Source organism: Cupressus sempervirens, chromosome 7 (genome assembly GCF_028749045.1).
Source record: "Cupressus sempervirens isolate cs-2001-9-10 chromosome 7, ASM2874904v1, whole genome shotgun sequence".
In the NCBI taxonomy this organism is placed as follows: domain Eukaryota; kingdom Viridiplantae; phylum Streptophyta; class Pinopsida; order Cupressales; family Cupressaceae; genus Cupressus; species Cupressus sempervirens.
This window is the reverse complement of record NC_143124.1, coordinates 899,466,431-899,492,631: the sequence shown is the minus strand read 5'-3', so window position 1 is coordinate 899,492,631 and position 26,201 is coordinate 899,466,431. Positions and strand designations below refer to the sequence as shown.

The 26,201-nt window shown below is 34.1% G+C and overlaps 1 protein-coding gene across 2 annotated transcripts; it reads right to left on the bottom strand.

Moving 5' to 3' along the window:
• Window positions 1-13,599: 13,599 nt before the first annotated feature.
• Window positions 13,600-15,719, bottom strand: LOC149550396 (uncharacterized). 2 transcript variants are annotated; one of them, XR_016354517.1, is made up of 3 exons: window positions 14,812-15,719; window positions 14,035-14,118; window positions 13,600-13,939 (listed from the first exon to the last, which is right to left on the bottom strand). XR_016354517.1 is itself a non-coding variant. In XM_089795077.1 (3 exons), the coding sequence occupies exons 1-3, from the start codon at window positions 14,817-14,819 to the stop codon at window positions 13,646-13,648; spliced, it is 402 nt and encodes a 133-aa protein (XP_089651203.1). In that variant the 5' UTR covers window positions 14,820-15,719; the 3' UTR covers window positions 13,600-13,645. The 2 variants fall into 2 exon arrangements, 1 of the variants encoding a protein (XP_089651203.1); XM_089795077.1 differs by having other exon boundaries at window positions 14,035-14,134.
• Between the last annotated feature and the right edge of the window lie 10,482 nt (window positions 15,720-26,201).

Here is a 26,201-nt window from a genome sequence, read left to right as displayed (position 1 = left end):
AAGGGGTCATAGGTCACCCTATGACCCCCTTTGACCCATATGCACGATTCAAATATGTCCCTATGGGTCCTAAGATCATTAGCGACATATGTCATCTTTTAATGGGTCAAAGGGGGTCATAAATCACCCTATGACCCCCTTTGACCAATATGAATGATTCGAATATGTCCCTAGGGGTTCTAGGACCCCTAACGACATATTCGAATCGTTCATATGGGTCAAAGGGGGTCATAAGGTGACCTATGACCTCATTTGACCCATTAAACGACGACATATGTCCCTAGGCATCCTATGTCATCGTTTAATGGGTCAAAGAGGGTCATAGGTCACCGTATGACCCTCTTTGACCCATGTGAACGATTCAAATATGTCCTTAGGGGTCCTAAAATTTTGAGGGACATGTGTCGTCGTTTAATGGGTAGAAGGGGGGGTCATAGGGTATGACCCATTCGAATATGCCCGTAGGGGTCCTAAGACCCCTAAGGATATATGTCGTCATTTAATGGGTCAAAGGATGTCATAGGTTACCCTATGACCCCTTTTGATCCATATGAATGATTCGAATATGTCCCTAAGACCCCTAGGGACATATGTCGTCGTTTAATGGGTTAAACGGGGTCATAGGTCACCCTATGACCCTTTTTGACCCATATGCACAATTCGAATGTCCTTATAGGTATTAGGACCTTTAGGGATATATTTCATCATTTAATGAGTCAAAGGGGGTCATAAGTCACCTTATGACCCCCTTTGACCAATATGAACGATTCAAATATGTCCTTAGGGGTCCAATGACCCCTAGAGACATATGTCGTCGTTTAATGGGTCAAAATGAGTCATAGGTCACCCTATGACCCCCTTTGACCCATAAGAACGATAGGTCACCCTATGACCCCCTTTGACCCATAGGAACGATTCAAATATGTCCTAGGACCCCTAGGGACATATGTCATCATTTAATGGGTCAAAAGGGGTCATAGGTCACCCTATGACCCCCTTTGACCCATATGAATGATTCGAATATGTCTTTAGGGGTCCTAAAACCTCTCGTAACATATGTCGTTATTTAATGGGTTAAAAGAGATCATAAGTTACCTTATGACCCCCTTTGACCCATATGGCCCATTCGAATATGTCCCTCGTGGTCCTAGGACCCTTAGGGACATATTTCGTCGTTTAATGGGTCAAAGGGGCTCATAGGTCACCTTTTGACCCATGTGAACGATTCAAATATGTCCCTAGGGGTCCTAGGACCCCTAGGGACATATGTCATCATTTAATGGGTCAAAGGGGGTCATAGGTCACCCTATTGCCCTTTTTGACTCATATGAACGATTCAGATATGTTCCTATGGGTCCGAGGACCCCTAGGGACATATGTCGTCGTTTAATGACTCAAAGGGTGTCATAAGGAACCCTATGACCCTCTTTGACCCATATGAATAATTCGAATATGTCCTTCGAGGTCCTAGGACCCCTAGGGACATATGTCGTCGTTTAATGGGTCAAAGGGGGTCATAGGTCACCCTATGACTGCCTTTGACCCATATGGCGCATTCGAATATGTTCCTAGGACCGCTAGGGATATATGTCGTTGTTTAATGGGTCAAAGAGCATCATAAGGCACCCTATGACCCCCTTTGACCCATATGAATGATTCAAATGTCCTTAGGGGTCCTAGGACCCCTAAGGACATATGTCATCGTTTAATGGGTCAAAGGGGGTTATATTTCACCTTATGACCACTTTTGACCCATATGAATGATTCGAATATGTCCCTAGGGGTTCTAGGACCCCTAGGGACATATGTCGCGTTTAATGGGTCAAAGGGTGTCATAGGTCACCCTATGACCCCCTTTCACCCATATGAACGATTCGAATATGTCCCTAGGGGTTATAAGACCCCTAGAGACATATGTCATCGTTTAATGGGTCAAAGGTGACCTATGACCCCTTTTGACCCATATGAATGATTCAAATATGTCCCTAGGGGTTTTAGGACCCTTAGAGACATATGTCGTTGTTTAATGGGTCAAAGGGGGTCGTAGGTCACCTATGACCCCCTTGACCCATATGACCCATTAGAATATGTTCCTAGAGGTCCGAGGACCCCTAGAGACATAAGTCATCATTTAATGGGTCAAACAGGGTCATAGGTCACCCTATGACTCCCTTTGACCCATATTACCCATTCAAATATGTCTCTAGGGGTTCTAGGATGCCTAGAGACATATGTCATTGTTTAATGGGTCAAAAAGAGTCATAGGTCACCCTATGACCCCCTTTGACCCATACTACTCATTCAAATATGTCCCCTAGGGGTCCTAGGACCCCTAAGGGACATATGTTGTCATTTAAAGGGTCAAAGGGACCTATGACCTCTTTTGACTCATATTACCCATTCGAATATGTCCTCAGGGGTCATAGGACCCCTAAAGATATATGCCGTCATTTAATGGGTCAAAGGGGGTCATAGGTCACCCTATGACCCCTTTTGACCCATATGAACGATTCGAATATGTCCTTAGGGGTCTTAGGACCCCTAGGGACATATGACGTCATTTAATGGGTCAAAAGGGGTCATAGGTCACTCTAGGACCCCCTTTAACCCATATGAATAATTCAAATATGTCCCTATGGGTCCTAGGACCCCTAGGGACATATATCGTCTTTTAATTGGTCAAAGGTGATCATAGGTCACCCTATGACCCCCTTTGACCCATATGGCCCATTCAAATATGTCCCTAGGACCCCTAGGGACATATGTCATCATTTAATGGGTCAAAGGGGGTCATAGGGTCACCCTATGACCCCCTTTGACCCATATGAACGATTCAAATATGTCTTTAGGGGTCCGATGACCCCTAGGGACATATGTTGTCATTTAATGGGTCAAAGGGGGTCATAGGTCACCCTCTGACCCCCTTTGACCCATATGAACGATTCCAATATGTCCCTAGGGGTCCTAAGACCCCTAGGGACATATGTCGTCATTTAATGGGTCAAAGGGTGTGCTAGGTCACCCTATGACCCCCTTTGACCCATATGAATGATTTGAATATATCCTTAGGGGTTATAGGACCTCCAGAGACATATGTCGTCGTTTAATGGGTCAACCTATGACCCCCTTTGACCTTGAAATATCCTTTTTTTTAATTTTATATGATATTTCAAGCCTCTAATCAGATCTTTAAGATCAAACAATCAATATTTCAAAGATCCACCAATTTCTTAGTAAACCCCAAATCGGGTATGCCTGAAATAGTGCCAAAAATTTTACAGCTTCACATATTATTAATAAATCTGAGAGTGGACATTTTTATCAAAATTTTAGTAGCATAACAGCCTATACAATGATATTTCTAGATCTGTATAACATTTACACAACGTCTCCCAAATGAAGGACAAAAATAATGCTCATCGAGCTCCTGAAAACAACACAAAATAGCCAGAAACACCACAAAAACACTAATAATCTATCACAGAAATATAATCATAGCCAAATACATATATTCAGCTCTATTTTAACATCTTAATGTCTAATATATAACAGCTGTTGAGATAATGGGTGTTGCACACATTGCATAATATTGTTATTTTATTATTTTATTTTATTATATAATGTTGTACCTAGATGGACGTGCAACATGTAAAGATTTCCGTAGAATATTCTTGATGAGTTGTATTGTAACATTGTGATAATATTTTATGTAATTATTTAATATTGGGGAAAAGAATTAAATGCCCAATATTAAATGTGGGGTCAGTGGGTTAGGTAGCACATGGTTTATGTAATACCACTTGGTGGTTTTGTGGGACTTGCTACTATATAAGCAGCCACAAGGGTAGTTGTTGTAGAGAGTGTAAGAGTGACAAGGAGAAGACAAAAGGCAAGAGTCAAGTGGCACAAAGCTTGACAGGTTAGCCAAGGGAGCATTTGTGAAGGTTGGAAGCATGGCATGGGATGTGTGGATTCATGCTTGTTCACATAGTTTGCTCGGTTGTGGCTATGGCCATGAAAGCTTCCATGGTTGTATGACAATGGTATTTTTTGCTGAATAATACATGGTAATGGATGCTTTTGGAGGCTGGGTTTTTCCCTCAATGAGGGTTTCCCAGGGTATATCTTGTGTCACAATTTTGTGGGTATGTTGTCTATTCTCTTGCATGTGGATTTTAATTCCGTATTTATTTTAGATCTATTATGGGTTATGTGGAAACGGTTATATTCTTTATTGCCAAGTTTCCTTACAACAACAACCCAAACTGATATGAAATACTCAACCGAAAACACCAAACTCTTAGAAAAAACACACTCGAAAACTCACAAATCTGCTCTGTTCAGCACAAAGGCAAACTCTGCATGAGCATACACATGGAATGGCTTCAAACTCCCATCCTTAGCATTCCTAAAAACTTGCAAACTCCCATTCTTGGGTCTCCTTCTCCACAGGTTTGGCAGCCTCTGAAGAACAACAAAGAAATGAGCAAAAATCAAGTTCTAGAATCAGCTCAAAATGCCTTCAAACCCCTTAAAAGAGGGCATAACCCTAACTCACGTCCAAGAGGGGTTAATAAAACACATTTTAATAATAATTTTCATTTATTAGTCCATTAGCTTCCAAAGATTATCCCCTTTTTCTGAAACTTCACCTTTTTGAGCCTGCCTGCCTTAGAAAAGATTATTATTTTTAATTATTTGAAAATGGGACATAACAAGTCCTCCCTTTCCAAATATTTCTTGTCCTCGAGAAATGGTTGAACAATAAACCAATAAATCCACCTAGATCCCAAATGTAGTCATGAACTATACTATTGTCAATTAACACAGGCTCCTGCAATATCCTCTGCAATATAACCAAGAGGAATCCATAATCAAACTGACAATTACTGCTCAACCAAACACAAAAGTCACAACTTCCATAGTAAAAAACCCACGAGACACAAACTCTTAGAGCATCAAAACCCAAGTAAAGTGGACAAATCAAACTACCAACACAGTAAATACTATCAATGCATTCCACTGGCTTATACAAAATGTACAATCCAACTCTGCAACAATGGTGAATGCTCTCGAATGAAACTATACCAAGTATGGAGAATCCACACACTGTACAACTCCTGCAGTCAACACAACTCTATAGATCATCGGCCACTATCTCATAACCATAACTCCCATGCACCCCTGATGGTGAAAAGCCATCACAAGATAAACAACAAGAAATGGAACCCAAACCAAATTTGCCTGCCATCAACTCCTCAACACAAGGATCAAATGCTAACTGATGTACATACCCTGCAATATAATGTTGATAAAAAAAATCAACCTCAGTCAACAGCTCACCATGAACAAGTGATACAACCCACTGTGACTGATCACCAGCTAAGTGAGGAGATGTCATAGCCAAAAGAGTAGAATCAATAACAACATCCGCCGAAGCATCACTCCAAAACTCCTACTCTAAGTCATGTATTATCAAGTTATCAACTGTAGAACCTATCGCCATGTCGTGCCCATCACAACTCTCATCCCGAGGCGTCAAACTATCCCATAACTGATGATAAGCACTAGGAGCCAAAGTACATCTCTGTATCATTATCTCATCAACATGGTCATCAAAGGTGAATTGACGAGCATACCTCACAATGTAATGCCGATAGAATGCACCAATCATAGTCAGTGGCTTAGACTATAATCCAGATGTAACTAACTGCAATTTATCACTAACCAAGTTGGAACTGACTACTACCTCTGAAGACATCACCAAGGAAGTAGTATTACTAGCAGGAACCATGCCAATTGTCAGCTCACCAACATCACACATGGTCTTTGATACGTCTTTAGTCTTCATGCCATTAGTACTAGAGGTCACCACCATGTCAGGCATACCACAAAAATCTTCTACAACACCCAACTCAACTGAACCTAACTCTAGTGGGGACGAACCCGAATGCCAATATTAGTATCAAAGATGGATGCATCCCCATCTCCACTATCTTTGACAATCTCGACCATGGACATCCTCGGATCACCAGACACCACAGCTTGTGACTGTACAAAATCTGGTAAAGACTGTAGTTGCTCTAACTCCATGGTCACCTTAGCCAAATGAAATTGTGACTCCTTGAAAGCCAACAATGTACTCTCAAGAATCTTAAAAGTCACCTCAAGCTATTGAGTAAGCTCACTCACTTCATCTTCCTTGGCCAACAACTCATTATATGCTGTACTGCCCCACTCCATAAGATAATCTCTCTCAGCTACCAATTGCATATAATCCTGTCTTAGAATCCGGATAGCCTCCCATAAAGAGTGGAACTCTATCAAGGAAAGATAACTACCTCCCTTCTCATCACTAGTAGGAGAACCCCATCCATAAACTGCTAACAATTGACGAGCAGCATCGAAATGTTGGCAAGTGATAGCAATGTCTCGCTCACTAACTCTCAACTGACTAGACACATGATGGCACTGGCTAGACTGTATCCTACAAACCTCCTCTGATGCACTCTCTAAAGGAGTATCCTCAAGGTTACTGGTCTCTAGAGTATTACCATCCATATCATGCGAATCAACTCCAAAGCTCATATCAACATACAGAGTATCAAAAATTGTAGCACTGCTATCCAACTCCTCTGTACCAAAAGAAACCACCAAGGAAACTAAGTCTTCAAAACTGCCCACTGCATCCTCCTGGATGTCATCAATGCCAATATGATCCTAAGACTCATCTGTACACACTGCCAAATATGAAAGATCATCAACACATTCCAGCAAAAATGGTCGACTCGATATATGAACAAAGCCCAACACTGGTGTATAAAAACTAATACCAACATCGGATAAGCTTCTAGCACAAGAAAAGACAACATCGTGCAATCTGCTAATCAAATCCATGATAGCACCCAAACAATCACTGCTACCAAAAAGTGTTCTAGTCAACTGAATCCCAAATGCCAATATAAAAATCTCGAGTCCATATCCATAAACTATAATCAGCTAGTAACTCAAGCAAACTCCTCACCTGAGTAATATGACCAATACCAACTAACTCCACATACCTATCTGACATTGTCCCTATATCCTGGGTGTGAATGCAAGATGAACTCACAACATTATCAATGACCACATATAATCTACCATTCGCAGAAAGCTAAGTATCAGGAGTGCAAGATGAAACTAAACTCAATTCCATGCCATGCTTATCCCCATGTCTCTCCAAGTCTTGTAATGCCAATGGAGTATTCACCAAAGAAACTCAAGTGTCCTTAAGCTCGTGAGAAAGCCTATCAACTTCCTCCTCCTTCCTCCTCGAGGAATCTGAATAGTCTCTGACAAGGCTAAGAAGATGGTTACGATCTGATAGAAGATGTAAATAACTCAACCTCATCGTTCCCATTCCTTCCCTAATCGCTTGTAAGTTAGCACAAGAAGACTTTGCTTGAACTCTCTTATGTCTACCCTGTAACTGAATCATTTGAATGTGATCCTCTATCATATCTCGCATTCTGTCATGATGAGATAATGAAGTCACAATTCTATCTTTGTTCACTTTCAGCTGGCTGGACAAATCATGTGAAGTACTACCTGCCTCAACCTCATGTGACGAAGCATCTAACTGTGCCTGGTACTCTTTCTCAGCAAAGTCATGAATGCTCAATGTCTGCTCATCTCTACCAGGTCTCTCACCATCATGCACAATAACATCCTCATAATCATCATCTAAACCCACTACCTCCTGTGGCAGAGTAGAATCTGAGACCTCTGCCTAGCTATAAGCTAGTTTCTCAAACTCTTCATGCAAGTTCTTGGTAATTGTGTAATCTTCCCTGTGAGAAAATCTGCCAAATAGAAATCTAGTCAACTTATCCACCTTAGCTGGGTCAAACAACATGTCATTCATCATATGGTGGTGCTCAACCAACTGTTCAGACATGTCATGGCTTATTTTCCTAAGTTTATCTTGAATGTCTAAATAACCATCCTTTCTACTATTCTGACTCTGGATATCAATTGTCCAAGATCGTGTCCTCTAAGAATCTGTACTATACCTGTCCATTCTGGATAAAGTAGAGTGTAACCCCAATAGGTTATAACTTCTTTAAACACCAAGAAGTAACATGCAAATGATTAGAAGTAGCATGCAACCATAGATTTTGACATGCAACTAATTAGAAGCAACATGCAACCACCGAATTCACCAAGAACTAACATGCAAATGATTAGAAGTAGCATGCAACCATAAATTTTGACATGCAGCTGATTAGAAGCAAAATGCAACCATAAATTATGACGTGCAAGATTTGGGTAGTTGTCAAAACTGATGTGCAAACTTCTACAAACCCTCAGACTGGCAAGATCATAGCTCTGATACCACTGAAATGTCCTTTTTTCTAATTTTATATGATATTTCAAGCCTCTAATCAGATCTTTAAGATCAAACAACCAATATTTCAAAGATCCACCAATTTCTCAATAAACCCCAAATCGGGTATGCTAAAAATAGTGCCAAAAATTTTACAGCTTCACATATTATTAATAAATCTAAAAGTGGACATTTTTATCAAAATTTCAGTAGCATAACAGCCTACAAAATGACATTTCCACATCTATATAAAATTTACACAACAACTCCCAAACGGAAGACAAAAACAATGCTCATTGAGCTCCTGAAAACAACACAAAATAGCCGGAAACACCACAAAAATACTAATAATCTATCATAGAAGTATAATCATAGCCAAATACATATATTCAGCTCTATTTTAACATCTTAATGTCTGATATATAGCAGCAACCCAAATTGATATGAAATACTCAATTGGTAACACCAAACTCTTACAAAAAATACGCCCGAAAACTCACAAATCTGCTCTGTTCAGCACAAAGGCAAACTCTGCATGAGCATGCACATGGAATGGCTTCAAACTTCCATCCTTAGCCTTCCTGGAAACTTGCAAACTCCCGTTCTTGGGTCTCCTTCTCCACAGGTTTGGCAGCCTTTGAAGAACAACAAAGAAATGAGCAAAAATCAAGTTTTGGAATCAGCCCAAAATGCCTCCAAACCCCTTAAAAGAGGGCATAACCCTAACTCACGTCCAAGAGGGGTTAATAAAACATATTTTAATAATAATTTTTATTTATTAGTCCATTACCCTTATGAACGATTCGAATATGTCCCTAGGGGTCTTAGGACCCTTAGAGACATATTTGAATCGTTCATATTGGTGACCTATGACCCCCTTTGACCCCATATGACCCATTCAAATATGTTCCTAGGGGTCTGAGGACCCCTAGCAACATATGTCGTCATTTAATGGGTCCTTTGACCCATATTACCCATTCAAATATGTCCTTAGGGGTTCTAGGACCCCTAGAGACATATGTCATCGTTTAATAGGTCAAAGAGAGTCATAAGTCACCCTATGACCCCCTTTGATCCATATTACCTATTCGAATATGTCCCTAGGGTTCCTAGGATCCCTAGGGACATATGTTGTCATTTAATGGGTCAAAGGGACCTATGACCCCCTTTGACCCACAGTAACCATTTGAATATGTCCCTAGGGGTCCTAGGACCCCTAGAGACATATGTCATCGTTTAATGGGTCAAAGGGGGTCATAGGTCACCCTATGACCTCCTTTGATCCATATGAACGATTCAAATATGTCCCTCGGGGTCCTAAGACCTATAGGGACATATATCGTCATTTAATGGGTCAAAAGGGGTCATAAGGTGACGCATATTAACCATTGTAATATGTCCCTAGGGGTCCTAGGACCCCTAAAGACATATGTCATTGTTTAATGCGTCAAAGGGGGTCAATGGTTGACCTATGACCCCCTTTGACTTATATATATTAATAATATACATATCTATTTATAACATACATATTAATATAATAATATATATTATATATATATTACGTTATTATACTTAATAAAAATATTACATTATTATATATATTAATAACATATATATATATGTATTACGTTATTATATTTAATGAAAATATTATGTTATTATATATATATATTAATAACATACATATTAATATAATAATATATATATATATATATATATTACATTATTATATTTAGTAAAAATAATAATAATATAAATTATATTTATAGATTGTAATAAGATTAACATAATATATTATTATATATTGTTAGATTATATCTTATATCTTTACATTACATTATATATATATATATATATATATATAATATTAAAATACGTCTTTACATAGTAATATAAGTGAAATAATTTATAAATCATAAACTATGATGTTTAAACCCAATTTTCCCTCCAAAATGGGTTGGGATTTGAAATTTCCCACCCGCAACATATCGGATATCGGATTTGGAATCGGATATCCGATTTGTAATAGGATATTTGATTTGAAATCGGATATCCGATCAACCCAAAAGATGTGTTTGAAGAGGGTTTTAGTGATACTCAGATTTCGGGTAGCCGTCTGACAATGTTATTTTGATCAAAATTGAATAAAGCGAAAAAGATTTTTTAATATCACTCTCTAGATTCCATCAATATGATTTCTGTCAAATTCTGAGTTCGATAAATATTTATTAGTTAATTATCAATGAAAATTATTGTAAAGTGCTGATTGACATACTGATTGAAAAATAGCTATAATTTTCAAACGGTATAACATTTTTTAAATCTAAGAGTTGTGTCACATTCTATACTTCGGCTAGTATAAGAAAAAAAATAAAAAATTTAAATTTGGTAAAATTTTCTATTAGTTAGGGTGGTCAGACACGTGACTTTTTTTTTCCAAAATTTTTTTGGTAGAAAATTCATATTTAATTATTTATTTGGAATAAAAATATCAAAAAATATGCGTCACATCCGGGCATAAGTCTACTTTTCATATCTATAATTATATTAAAAAAAATTATGATTTGATTTTGATTAAGGTGGTCAGACATACAATTATTTTTTATTTTTGCCCTGAAATTTTTTTAGTACTGCATTAAAATTCAAACTTTTGACCAATTAATTATTTTTTTCTCTTGATAAGTCCTAGTAGTTAGAAACTACATTCAATTTCTTACAGATTATTTTCTTACAACTTTTTGATATAAAGTCCATAACCACTTCAAAATTATGTGTCAAGTTGACATAAACCTGATTTGCTGATTTTTCACTGCCACTTAAGGCCATAGTTTGGTACACCATGATCCTGCACATACCCATATATCAATGCGAACTAACTCGCACCCTTGCTTTGTATGAATTCCCTATTGGAAAACTTTCTTCATATTACTTCAACGATATATAATTGTTACATAAATTGATTGGTTTTGTAATGGATGATAATTTTTTACAGTCTATTCTTTTGAAATAAAATAAAATATCATCAAAATGAAAGTGATTGTATATAGATCAATAGAGGAAACAAAGAGCACTAAAGAGCTCTATCTTGGTCAACAAGTTGAGCCAGCTTATGAGATAAATCAGTGGGAAGTATCCTATGATCAACAATGTTCTAATCCAATGCATGCTCGGAGGCCCATTTAGCCAAGCAATCAACCACACCATTTCACTCCCAAGGGATATGCATAAAAGACACAAAATCTGGAGAATTGCATAATTGAGTGATCTATTGAATAACCATATCCAAATGCCAGTCCACATTCACAAGGTTCCATCTATTCAATAAATTCACAACCATCTGCGAGTCAGTCTCACAAGTAATTCTTCTCCAGCCATATTGACAACACTGTTCCATTGCAACCAAGATAGCAAGGGCTTCCATAAGGTTATTTGTATGGTAACCCTTGTAGATAGAAAATAGAAACTGAACATCACCAGAGCCATCATGCCTAACTCCCCCAATGCTAGCCGGTCTAGAATTTTTCCAAGAAGAACCATCAGTGTTGATTTTAAGAACTCCAGCCATATTTAGTTTATATGATCTTTGTTCTTTGAATATAGCAAGTTGGGGAGCATGCAATTCCTTATCATCTCAACCCTTGTAATTAACTTGTCATTAGAATTTGTATCTTAAATTATACAAACATCATTGTTTAAAATACTCATTTTTTCATTAACTCTTTTTTTCATTAATTGTCTAATCCTTGTCAAATTATGTTTAAAAATAGACACCAAGTAAAAGCTAGGAATCTATCTGTTTTATTCATTTATCCTCTTTTATCCATTTATCCTCATTATAGACACTGCAGAGTCATTTTGAAATTTCACTTTAGACTCCATAGAACTATTCAAATTAGAAAATAACTCACTGTTAGCTATAATGTGATTACTGCAAATAATGTTTAAGAATCCTATACCCCTATAAATTTCTTGACAAACACTGCAAATTATCAATTTACTTCATTTTGGTTTTCCTCATGTTTAGTTGCAAAATGCCCATATTTCTTGCACTAATGACATTGAATGTTAGATATATCAAATCTTAGTGATTATAATTTTGGGAAAAGAGGGGTAAAAATTTATTAAGACAGAAAGAAATTCAACAAGGAGAGCTCAACAAAGAGCTTGATCCTGAGCAAGAAGATCATCAAACTCTTGCACCATCTCAAAGGAAAATTGCCCCCTATCCATACCCCCTATCCATAATATTTCAACCCGGATCATGACTAGAAGCCCATTTGGCTAAACAATCAGCAGCTCTGTTCCATTCACGAGGAATATAAGTGAACTTAATGAACTAAAAAGAGGTAGAAAAGAGAATAATCTGATTAACAACAGTGGTCAGCTGCCAACTAACATTCTCAAGCTCTTGCGAGGAAAGCAAGTTCACCACCATTTGGGAATCAGACTCATAGATAATCTTACTCCATCCCCGCAAGCAACACTGTTCCATGACATATAAAATAGCCTAAGCTTCCATGAGATTGTTAGTGTAATCACCCTTATGAACTGAAAAAATAGAATTTAACATCACAGAACTGTACTGAATGATTGTTCTTTTTATTAAAATTCTGAATTTAACTGATTGTTCCTTTCATCTCTCCCCTTCCTCTAAAGTACAACCTCCTCTTTCTTTAATGCATGAAACGTGGGATTTGAAAGCAATCTTCAGAAATAAATTAATCATCTTTCATTCTGAATTTGTAAGATAATAATGATCTCAAAAGTTCATCTACAGATAGTTGAGCCAATTTTTTTTCATTTTTCTATGACAACAACAAATACGGGCAGACTTCTAAGAATTTTTTTCTCTATATGTTTGATTACTTATATTCTCTTCATATATCTTCATTTGACAACAATATTCGTTAGTTTATTAAAGAAATGATTGATTCAAATATACCCATTTGAAATATTTCAAAATTTCTTTTTCAAGTTTGCAACTTAGCTATTGTTACTTTGATTTCCAAAACATTCCAAGCTTATTTGGATCTCCCCGCTTCAAGCAAGACTTTGAAAAACACTAGAATAGTAAATCATTCATTGTTTGGATGAACAAAAAAAACAGGGCCTTAACATCTTCTGTCATATTTGCATCTACAACCTCATGCTAACAATCTCTTCAAGATCTTCTACACAATAGCTCTGAAATCATGAAAAGAAAACACATGATAAAAGAAAAAAAATAAAGCAACTGTAGGAACCTTACGTGTATTCAATTTATAGATAAAATGTAGAAATTTATGAAATATATACCCAGTTATATAAGTCATGTAACTTCTTTATGAAATGTGTACCCATACATTTCATGGCGTTGCACATTTGAAAGAAGGAAGATTGTAAAGGAAATGGCTCATCAAAATAATTTGATTTATTTATTATTTTCATAGAGTTGTTTAAGTGGTGTTGAGAATATGGACCTCCAGAATTTTTTTTTTGCACTGAAATTTTGGCTTCATCTTTTTCATCCCCAATAATCTGGATTCCCCATTTTCTTTGCTGCCATTTCCCCTTGTATATATGATGATAAGCCAGCTGATTCAAAATGTAGAGAACAAACTTTAGATAGCCTTGTTTGAAATACATGAAATATAAAATCAAATGAAAATATAACTGGGATTCAAGCAAACCTTTGACAAAGTTTGGTCATTTGTGGAATTTGGAACAACAATGTCCTCATGCTGCTGTACATTCAGGTATTCTATGCTTTCAATCTGCAGATTAAAAAGACTTTTCACATTTGTTGACAGAGATCAGTAATTAAAATGTTTGCTTTCAAAATTATTATCTCTACAGATAAATTCATATCCCGAGCTATTTTTAAAATGATTATTTCTACGTATGCAAATTCATATCTAGAGCCATTTCCAGTTATGAAAATTTATATTTAAAACTAATCAACCATTCAAACATTCTAGATGATAACAAAGGAAAGTGAAATAATTTTTCTTCAATTGATTTTTTTGGGTGGATAAGTATTAAATATTTTTTTTTCGGGATGAGAAGTAAGGTCAAGTTTGGGTCATTGAATCTATTTGAATACATAAATTAACATGAGTTATGGTAGTGATGTTATTTTTGGGTGAGGCACTATTCAATTTGAATTAATAGAACATGAGTTATATCAGATGTATAATCAAGTCAATTTTTATATAAAAATATTTTTAAAATAATGATAAAAAATAGTAATAACTATTTTAACTAATTTAGATTATACATTAAATTTAAAGATTTTTAATTTCATACACAACTAAAGTGTCTATAATTTATTATTGTAACTTATGAGTAGTAAAAATTAATGCTATATAATGAACAAGCACTAATAATTCGCACATCTCACAACCAAATTCAAATTCTATTTTTAAAAAAATGTATTAAAAAGAAGAAAAAAGAAGAGTTGTGCTTACGTATTCATGCTGAATTGCCAAAACCACTAGAAATGTTGGGTGAAGTAATAAGTAAAAGCATTGTCACAACTACAAAGCCGAAAGCCATTGATCTTGCTCCACTTTTTCTCTGAAAACAACCAGAAAAAGCTTCCAAACTCTTTATAAGGATCTGATTATACGCTAAGCACAATATCTCATAAAGAAGTTACACCACTTATATAACTTGTTAAAATTACCAAAGTCCCACAACGGAGATTTGAATTGTGAATGCAAAAAATAATAATTTTGAAAGCAAGCATTTCAATTATTGATCTCTATTAACAATTGAAAAAACTCTGTTTTATCTCCTCCTATTTGTAAATGCATGGAATACCTGAATGTACAGCACCAAGAGGACATTGTTGTTGCAAACTCCACAAATGACCAAACTTTGTCAAAGTTATATTTCCCACATTTCAAACAAGACCAACAAAAGTTTGGTCTGTAAATTTTGATCAGCAAATATTTACAAGAAGAAACTATCAGTCAGTTCATATCATTGAGGATGAAAAAGATGAAGCCAAAATTTCAATGCAAAAATAAATTCCTGAAGGTCCAGATCCTCAACACGACTAAAACAACTCTACCAAAATAATAGAAAAATCAACTCATTTTGATGACCCATTTCCTTTTCAATCTGCCTTCCTTCAAATGTACAGCTGCAGCATGAAATGGATGGGTGCACATTTCATAGAGAAGTCAGACGATTTATATAGTTAAAGAAAGCTACCAACGACCCACAATATGAATTACAATTGTGAATACCAAAACATATATAAAAACCATCGAGGAAATGCTTGATGATGCAGAAAACTCTTAACCGCAACAATACATAAGGCTCTAACAAAAGTCTTTCTCTATATTTAACATTATTCTCCTCCACAAAAATTAGAATAACACAGTGCATTAGACCACGCGCAGTATTTCTGAATTCATTTTAATGGAGTCTTAGGTAGCGATAAAAACTTATAGAGAAAAAAAAACCACTTGGAATTGTGGGCATATACTTTACAGCTTGAAGTTGTTCTAGTCCAGAGAAATCCCACCCCTTATATTCTCTTCTCACATGCGTAAATTGTTGAACACTTTATAGGCCAGCCTCTCTTTGTGAAAGAGAAAAAGAAATTGCTTACCATTAGGAGTGCAAGGCACGTGTTCTGTCAGAATGGCTCAAGAAATTATTCCACCTAGTACCTATCTATACAAAATATGGAAGAATAGGCAAGGTGTGCTAACTGTTTTGATAAAATATCTCAAAAAAAAATGTTCCCATGGAATGCAATCAGGATGCCTTCTTAGATACATGGACTGCCAAAATAATTTTTAAAAATCTAAAATATTTAACTATTTTATTCAATATCATGAATCCATTCTTGATAAACCAAATAAATTAATAAATTAATAAATTTCAATTTCATTCATCTATCTCGATATGACAGGGCTGTATATATACTTCTGCTTTGGGGTTGGCTTTTGGTGCATCTTGGTATTAATAGTTTGACAACTCTGTGTGATTAATCCGCTGTACGCTCATCTCTACAAAATACGACTCATGTTCAGTCATAGTGATTGATTGGTGTGCCTAGTCAATGTTTTGGACTAAAGTTGGAAAGGTTCGATAGCTATTATGAATTATGATGTAAACACTTCTTTAATATTAATTAATTTATAGGCGGGTAAAAACTGTCACCCTTTTGTAAAGAAAAAGGCTAACAAAAGTACAACTTTTCACCTTCAATGACACAAAAGTGGTATTATTATTTAGAATTTAAAACTAAAGTAAACTAATGAATGTAGAAATGGATGAAGTTTAGGATTATAATTTTTAATAATTATTTGGAATAAAAATTGATATATTTTTCTCATTTTTTTAGACAATTTTTTAGTTGTTGAAAAGTGCTCAAAATTAGAGGTTTCATTCCCACCACAAAACTATATGGAAATAAACTTATTTCCATTTAAACTTAGACTAGACTATGTTATAGATAACATATATTTAGAACAATAAAAAATAAAAATTTACTTTAGACCTATATTTTCTCTTTTATAATGATTCAAATTTCAACTCACGTGAAATTGATAGTTTTCATCTCCCACCACATTTTTCAAAACAAATCTAATCTAACTAGAAGAAAAATTATCCATTTTGAAATATGACTCTCTCCTGTAGAATGTAATATAATTTTAAATTTTTTTGATATGATTTAATATTTTTTCTTTCTCAAAATCAACATATTTTCAAGTGTTAAAATACGTGCTTGTAATTTTTTTTAATTACGATATACTATATCTAATTAAAACACTATAAATTCTATATGATGATATTCTTAACATTGAACTCTATAAAATGGTGTTTATATGTTACTAAAAAAATATTATAAAAAATAGTAAGAGTTATTGAAATGTCAATCTTCTGAAATAGTTTTATTTCTTTAGTAATTGGATACAAACTAGTATAAAACATGCAATTAATTGACATTTTCAATTGGAAAAGTGTGAGACCATATATAACTTAGGTAGAATGAATTTCTCTAGATCATATGTTTTAGAAAGATTGATTTTTGGATAGAAATACTCAAATTCAGTTGTTTTAATAAATTAATCTGAAAGGTGACACAACTTTATATTTTTATGTAGGCTCTTTATGTCTTTTGTTTAAAAAAAAAATAAAACAATTCAATTCTCCTAAGAAGAATATTACTATTCGTTAGGAGAACAATGTTGTCGATGATTGTTTCCGTATTAAAAACTCTTATTCTAAATGTAAAATTGTCTTATAGTCTTGCTATTAGCTAACTAGGCTATTTACCATGAGATTCTCAGTGGGCAAATGTCCCGTCCAAGTTGTGAAATATATATCGCATTGGAAAAATACATTGGGATAGCTCATCAGAATTCCTTTACAAAAATGAGACATCAAGCTATTTGTAGAGAAAATCAGGGCTATCACTACCATGTTTCGATACTATGCTACTTGTTGAGGAACATGGACACTGTGTTGCTAGTTTAAAAGATAAGCATTGCGACCATTGGGGACCAATCTGGGTAAAAGAAAAGAATAGGCGTGAGCTACAGTTTGGAACAACCTTGAGTTGTACAGTTTGGTCAAACTACTATTTGATCTAATTGTAGTATGTAGTGAGGACTTTGCAAGTCAGGTTGTGGTTGTTAGATATGTAAGAATGAAATATTTGCAGATAGTTTTCATAAACTTGATTGCTTGTAGATTTTCTATTTTCCTTGAAAAAAGTAAGAATCATTTATTGATTTTCTTGATACTTAGGGGAGAGGACCCAACACTTGAATGGGTTCCAATGGTTGTGATAGGAATTGTTCATTTGATACTTACACTTACTGACTTAATGTCCAACTTTTTTGACAAAATTTTACCAATACTTGTGATTTTAAAGTTGTTAGTATATTGATGATTACACAAAATTGAATGAAAATGTACCCTTTGTTCTAAAAAGTAACCAATGATGTGATGCCACATCAGCTATGCAACTATGGGTACCCTTTTTGCATGATCAATGGTCTCACTTTTTATTTGGGCCATTTTGGATAACTTGGCAAAAAAATATTGATGTGGCATCATATTTGATGATGTGGCTCTAAAACCTTAGTTATAAGTAGGGGACTTGCCAAGTAAGCTGCTGTAAAAAAATCAGAGTGATTTGAAATTTCTACATAGTGTAGTGCCTGCCCTTGGTTCGCATTTTTGTGAGCATTGTCAAATTCTTTTAAGCTGATTTTATGTATTGATTAGTTTTAGAGATACTAGATTTACAATATTATGATATTATTTCATGTCTTGAATTACAAACATATCTGTTATAATTGCTTAGTTGTTTTCATTTCACGTGTTGTTAATGATGTTTTGATGATTCCTAATTAGTAAATGTGGTTTCTTTTATAAAATATTAACATGATGTCTTTAATGATGATTATGTTGTATTGATAGAGATACATTATTATATGTACGCATTTGATGTCAGACTTGTGATTTTTTATGATACTTACCCCATACTTGCATTGTATTGTGCGCGTGTTTATTTTATCTTTCTATCTGATGTGTTTGATGTGGTTAAGGGAGGGAGTCGTAGTCACCTGCTATTCAAGATCTACACGATGAACCAATCCCTGTCATTGCCTATTTAGTTTAAGATATATTATATAAATGTACATGCTCATCTTTTATGCAGGATGCAGGTACCAGGCATCGACTTCCCTGAATTGCTAGGATGAGCATGCCCTATTACAAATACTCAAATGGTGAGAATGGGAAGATAATGATCAGGTCCAATCCTAGCCATAGCCTATAATACTTGTTCTGCAAGGAGGACTTGTAACAGACCATCTACCCTTTTTAAAACCCGTGAGTATTTTGTGCGTATGTTGTTTTATGAGTCTTTGATGAATTTCTATTAATTAAGCCTAATTAAAAGATTAAATTGATGATTTAATTTAATGGAAAATTATTATGACATTTTAATATTTAATTATATTTAATTAATTGAGAAATTAATTAAATAAAAAGAACTGAATTTGAAGATAAAAATTTTAGAATAAATTTAGAACGTGATAATATTTATTTAATTTAATAATAATATATTTAGAGTTCATTTTTAAATAAATGCTAAATATTATTGTCATTTAAGTTAATAAATATTGATCAAATTAAACGTTCAAAAAAATAAATTAAGAAGTGAAAAGATATTAAATTATGAAAAATATTTAAGTTCGCATGATGCATGCATAAGATTAAATATAAGAAATTAATTTAAAAGATAAAATATGTGAACTTAATAAAGATATTTTAAAGTGCACATGAGATTTAAAAGGTTAATAAATTAATTTAAAACAAAGTCAAGTGGAAATTAAATAAAGTAATTTAATAATTCATTTGTCTTAATTAAAAAGGAAATTAATTGTGCATGAAAGAATTAATTAAATTAAATAATTATAATTTTAGAAGTGGTGGTGACAGAAACCCTAAAAGGTAATTAGATTCTATATTAGAGGTTTTAGGGTCATTATTGCACACACAGGTTGATGGAGAGCAACTCAAAGGGTTTGGAAAGAAAAGAATTTTATGTGGCTTGAAAGATTTTGCTTGCGGTAGGAATTTGCATCTAGTTGTCAAAGGTTAGTATCAGATCCAGGTAGGGTCTTGTGGCTTGATTGTATAGTGGTTTTCACTCTTCAAGTTTTTGTCTGCTCTGTGTCTTTTGCATGTGTTATTTTTCTGGTATGCAATATTGTTCTTATTTGAGAAATATCTGTAGATGGCATAGATGGATACTTCATTGAGTTTATTTTTAGAGGATTGTATTTGAATAAGAAATTAATTAAATACGAGAATCTATTGGATATTGAAATCAAGCTTGAGATTTAAAAGATAAACGTCCTCTCTCAATAGATTTTAAGAACGAAAATTAATTTGGGAAAAAGTTTGCAAGGAAAAGAAAATTTTGGATTAAAAATTGAATGGTTAAACTTAGTTTTCCTATCAGAGTAATAATGCAAAGGTTATTAAATATATATATATATATATATATATATATATATATATATATATATATATATGTATGTATGTATGTATGTATGTATGTATGTACATATATATATATATATGTATGTATATATATATGTACATATATATATACATATATATATATATATATATGTATATATGTACATATATATATACATATATATATATGTATATATGTATATATATATGTACATATATATATATATATATATATATATATATATATATATATATATATATATATATATATGTACATACATACATACATACATACATACATATATATATATATAAAATATTTTATTGTATGATTTGTTTGAAATAATGAAATGAAAATTTATCAAATAATAAAACAGTTCTTAAATTTTAAATATAATAATTTAAAAAAAAGTGGGCAATTTAAATATTATATATTAAAAAAAAAATTTAAAAAAAAATATATATGGGGAGGGGCGAGTTTTACCCACTCCCTACCCCGCCTTACCTCTATGGTCGGCAGTTTAGCTACTACCGCAGCAATTACTGCTGCTATTGCAGCAGTACTATGTGTAGACACCTAAATTTGATTACACCGCTTTAGTAATCCTATTTAGTTATCTCTAAAGACATTATTAATTAAATTTTTATTTAATTAATCCTTTGTCATCCCTAGTTGATTAATTTAATTAATCATCTATAGTCCTAATTGATAAATCAAATAACCTATTATTTATCAATTAAATCCTATTCTTCTATCTAATTTCAAAAATCCCCATTTATTAAATAAATCTATTTGATAAATAAAATCCTCAAATCTAAAAACTCCTAACTTATCCCTAATCCTCCATGTAGCCTAATCCACCCTATCCACCCATCCTAACCTAGCTTAGCCACTAACTCACCCAACCTCATTAATGCCATCCACTTGCACATCTCTAACATCTCTAATCTTAATGTAGGTACGCTCTGATACCACTAATGTAGGTACGTTCTGATACCACTGATAGAGGGCCACACCACTCTAACAACTCACAACCAAGAATGCAACAATATAAAGACCAAGAAAAAAAAAAATGCTTCACAAATATTTTTATTATACTTGAAAATTCCTTACAACACCCACAAGATGATATGACTTCTTCAACATAAGAGAAATCCTAAATAAGAGTCTTCACACCAAGAGCTTCACCAATAACTTCTACTTGAAGAGCTACACCTTTGGAGTTTTCACACCTTGAAGTCTTCATGCCTTCTAGCTTCTACTTCTCAAACTTCTACTCCTCGAGCTTCCACTCCTCAAGCTACTCCTTGAGCTTGATTAGAAATGCTCATATGCCTTGCTTAAATAGGCACTTACCACCCTATGCATGACTTATCCACAACCTTCTAGAATTCCTCTTACACAATATCCACAACCTTTTAAAACTTCCATAACCTTCTAGAATTACAACTAAGCACCACCATGTGGCCCAATTAGAAAATTACATTTCTTTTATGAATCACAACAAATATTAAATGCAAGATTTAAGAAACTTTCCACAAGCTTCTAAGATGCCACCTACACACCTCGATTAATGTAATGACAACTATTTTTTTTTTTTTTTTCTATTTATGCCACCTATGCACCTCGAAAATAAAAATCCTCTTTTCCTTTCTTTTCTCCTTTTTATTTTTTTATTATTTCTCCTCTAATTTTCGTCACTTTCTCTCTCCTCCAGATTTTTTTTTTTTTTTTTTTTTTTCCCCCAATATTTTTCCCATGCAAGATGCTCCTGCATCAAATCTAATCCTAAACCCAAGCCTAATCCACCCCCTAATGTTGTCACATTCCTTAAACAAGTTTAAGACTTTCCTAATCCAAACCAAAGTCTCCCCTCAAAAATCTCAACCATCAAGTCATGAGTGCTCTTACAAACCATAAAAGACTCTTACAAGCCCACTCATGACTCTTACATCCATCTTCCACACTCTTCCCTCTTCCACACTCATTCCTCGTACATACTCAACCCCACTCATCACGCCTTTAACCAACCCTTTACCCTACCCTCTCACACTCATCCTCCTTGTGACAAGTGTCACCTTCCCATTGGTGCTAAACAAGCACAATCCATGTGCTCTCCTTTGAGTGCATCCTAGCCCTCCTTAAGCCTTCATCTCTCCTTGCATCTCAGCCCTCCATCCCTCAAGCCCTTAGCCTATAAATTGGTTCTCCTCCCAAGCCATTTTATCAACAATCTGTGAGCTAAAGTTACCATGCTATTTTGAGAACCAAAGCCATCAATCTTACCCTTATAATGCCAAATTGAGAGCTCACAAAGCTACCAATTTTCCATTACTCACCTCCATTGAAGCAGCTTTTGAGCATCTTGAGCATACATCCACATCAAAAGGACACATCTACAGAATCAAGAAAGCATGGAGTGTTTTCTCTTGTGAGGTTTGCACTTTTTGTTTTGCTTTTCTTTGTCTAAACATATATGTGAATTTAGTTTTTGGTTTGTGAATGTTTACTTTGTTTGTTAATGTTCTTTGCATACTAAAATTTTATTCTACACTATGTAATGCTGCTGCGGCAGCAGCCTGCTACGACAGAACTGTCGTAGGGCTTCAAAAGGCTGGTGGCCCTTTATAAAGCTAGCGGGCTTTTTAAAAATACGCTATGTTTATTAATATTTTTTATTAATTTTAAAATGGAATTAAAAAAAAAATTGAATTGAATTGTATTGAATTTATTTAATATTAATTTATTAATTATTAATAATTTTAATTTAATAAATTTATTATTAATTGTTTAAATAATTAATGTTATTTATTTAAAAAGGATTTAATTCATAGTTTAAAATATTAATTTTTAAAAAAAAAATAAAAAATTAATTAATTAATATTTTAGTAAATATCATTTAATCGAGATTCTTGTCAATTATTTTTGACTATTAATTAATTATTAATTATTAAATAATTAATAATTATTAATGTAAATGATTATTAGAATAAGTTTGGAATTAACAATAAATAGCAATTAATATTGTTAATAATATTTACTATTTAACAATTTGAATTATTAATGGAATTGGGAAATATTTCTATTTAGTAATCGAATAATTTAATAAATGATTAATATTACTTCTAAGTCATGATATGATATTATATGAACAAGAATAAGTTTAATTGCAAGGGTTAATTTTGGATTCTTATCTACCCGAAAACTTATACTAGAAATGGAAACTGAAACTTTACTTTTTACCTTATTGTGTATTATTAATAATAAAAAAAAAAAAAAAAAACCCAAACTATGAAACTGTATTGTTTTGCTTATACTGTCTATGCTTGGGATTTTGGTGTTGATTAGATGTCCACCAGTTTAGGACGCACACCAGAGTTTTTATGGAATTTGTTTGATACTATTTTGTGGTTGGATGTCATGATATGTCTTGTGATTCAAATTGAGACTATATTTATGAGTTTTACTTGTGGAGCATTTATGTGTTCTTGGATGGGAGAACCATCTTATTTTCAGGTTGCCTGTTAAGGAACCGAGTTTGATCTTTATGAGTGTTGTGGTATGGGACACAACTGTGGATTTATGTGCTTAGGAGAGGTTTTCTAGGTACATGACTTGGGAGTGGCTTGCATAGGGGTCCGAAACCCAAAGTGGTCAGTGCCAGGGTAACCTAATGCAAGTTAGTAATAAGTGATAATCTAGTAATTAAAACTTTTGGGGAGGGAAAACACACTTAAAAGATAAGTTAGAGATATTTGACCCAACTATGCCTTGAGTGCTTGTATAGAATAAGGATGGGAATGGGATGAGTGCCTCGTCTTCTTGAGAGGGCTTTTTGGTTTCCACATGTGTGATGTTGAGGGTCCGAGGTTCAGAGTAACCAGTCTAGGGTAACTCAATGCTTGAGGGTCCGGGGTCTATTAAGAGATCAGTCCAGGGTAACTCAAGCAGCCATGTGATGACACTCCCTAGTATGTAGCTTGAGTCTCCTCTATAGATTTGTGTACCTCTGGTGGTGTACTTATTGTTGGATGTGTTTATTGTGGATATTTACTTTCATTGATGAGGATTGATGATTCATGGATGTTGTACTTGTGGTATGTGGCTTTTGACTTGAGGTAATTATCTTTCGTTGACTTTATCTTATGATCTTGGCATTGGTTTATACTTGGTTCATGTATGTTGTTTGGTTATGTGGTGTCAATATTGGATTGAGAGTTCTTACTTTTGGATTATTTTATCTTCTTGAGTAGCATGTGTTACCTTTGAGGTAGTTTTGGCTATTAGGGGTACCTTGCCTAGGAATGTTTTATGTTTGATTAGCCGTATGTGGATCGTTCATTATCTTCCCTGCATGGTGGGAGTGGAAGCCTGACTAGGTAACCATGCGGTCGGGAGGTAGTGTCTTCTTACCATTTGGGTCCCCTTTCACATTGCTAGTTGTCGGATGTTCGTTGCAGAAGATGTACCTTTATCATTCTTATTTCTTATCTCAGAGACTTCTTTTCAGATGATGTATATATGTTATCATGTATTCTGATTTATTGTATCTATTTTCACATACCGTATGACATGTGCAGTGGATGTTATTAATTGGATGTACTTTCATTGTATTGTTTATACTTATGTATTTGCTTATGCGAATATGTATCTGGTATTTCTTTATGATCATGTGACATTGTACTTGAAACTTAAACTAATTAATTTAAAACTATTAAATGTGACTCAACGTAAAGGAACCCTTGAGGAATTGAAACTAAATCTGTAATTGATTATGTGTATTTGATGTGTATGTTCATATTGCTTCCGCATTCATGTTATCTTGATGTTGTTTAAACTTTAAAAAAAAAATAGTTCACTAAACATTGTAACATGTCAGGTTTATTTCTCTTGGGTTCCCAAGCGGGGGATTACACATAGGATTTTGAAAAGCGTGAAGTTAGGGTGCTCAAGTATTAGGTCCTCTTCCCTATTTATTGATTACAATGAAACACCATTCAACAATTGTCTCTATAGGTTTTTCTTGTTAAAGAATTTTTGTTTAAATTCTCTTGGGAAATGATTGCCTCTCTCTAGATTATGGTCTAATGGACATAAATGAATGTAATTTGACTATTATTCTATATTAAAATCTTAAGTCGAGGATGATGCCTACTTGGTTGCAAGCATATGAATGGAGAATAAGAATAAAAACTATTTTTTGGAATGAGTATAAGTTTATTTTAGAGGCAACATGGAAACATTTCCCTATTTCAATTGGTGAACCAAATGAAAAGTAGAAAACTTATTCTAAATTTTTTATTCCTATTCAGAATTCTCTTTTTAAATTGTCACCTATTTTTAGAATTTCTTTGATAAAGAGCCAAATAAAGAGGGTTTGTTTCATTAAGATGTGATTATCTCGTGACATGTTTCCTCGTGGAATTCCTTTTTGTTAGGAGCCTTGTGGAAATACAAACGACTTCTTAAAATTTCATCTAAACCTTCACTAGTGAGAATCATCTTGGCTCCCAAGTCTTGATTTTTTGGGACATTAAGAACACAGGTGTGCTTGCTCTTATAGTTGTTACATCAAATGTTTTTTCATGATAAATAATATCCTCAAGGGCATCTATGCCATCTCGTCATTGTAAGGCACATATATTCAATAGCTCATATGAAACTCTACATAGAAATGGATCTAAATATCCTTACCTCCAAGTATTTTACTAGTGATATACTTTGAGAAAGACATGAGTGAAACAAACACCTACACCGTGAGGTGAAATTCATGATGAAGGGTTCCACAATAATTTCCATCCTCTCTTGCAACCGCCAAATCTGGCGAGCCCTTTT

What these genes read in the sequence shown, in the direction of transcription:
- LOC149550396 (XM_089795077.1), bottom strand. An exon ending in ATGACCAAACTTTGTCAAAG is followed by an intron (nt 13,940 to 14,034) that starts GTTTGCTTGAAT and finishes ATTTTGAATCAG; the next exon opens with CTGGCTTATCATCATATATA.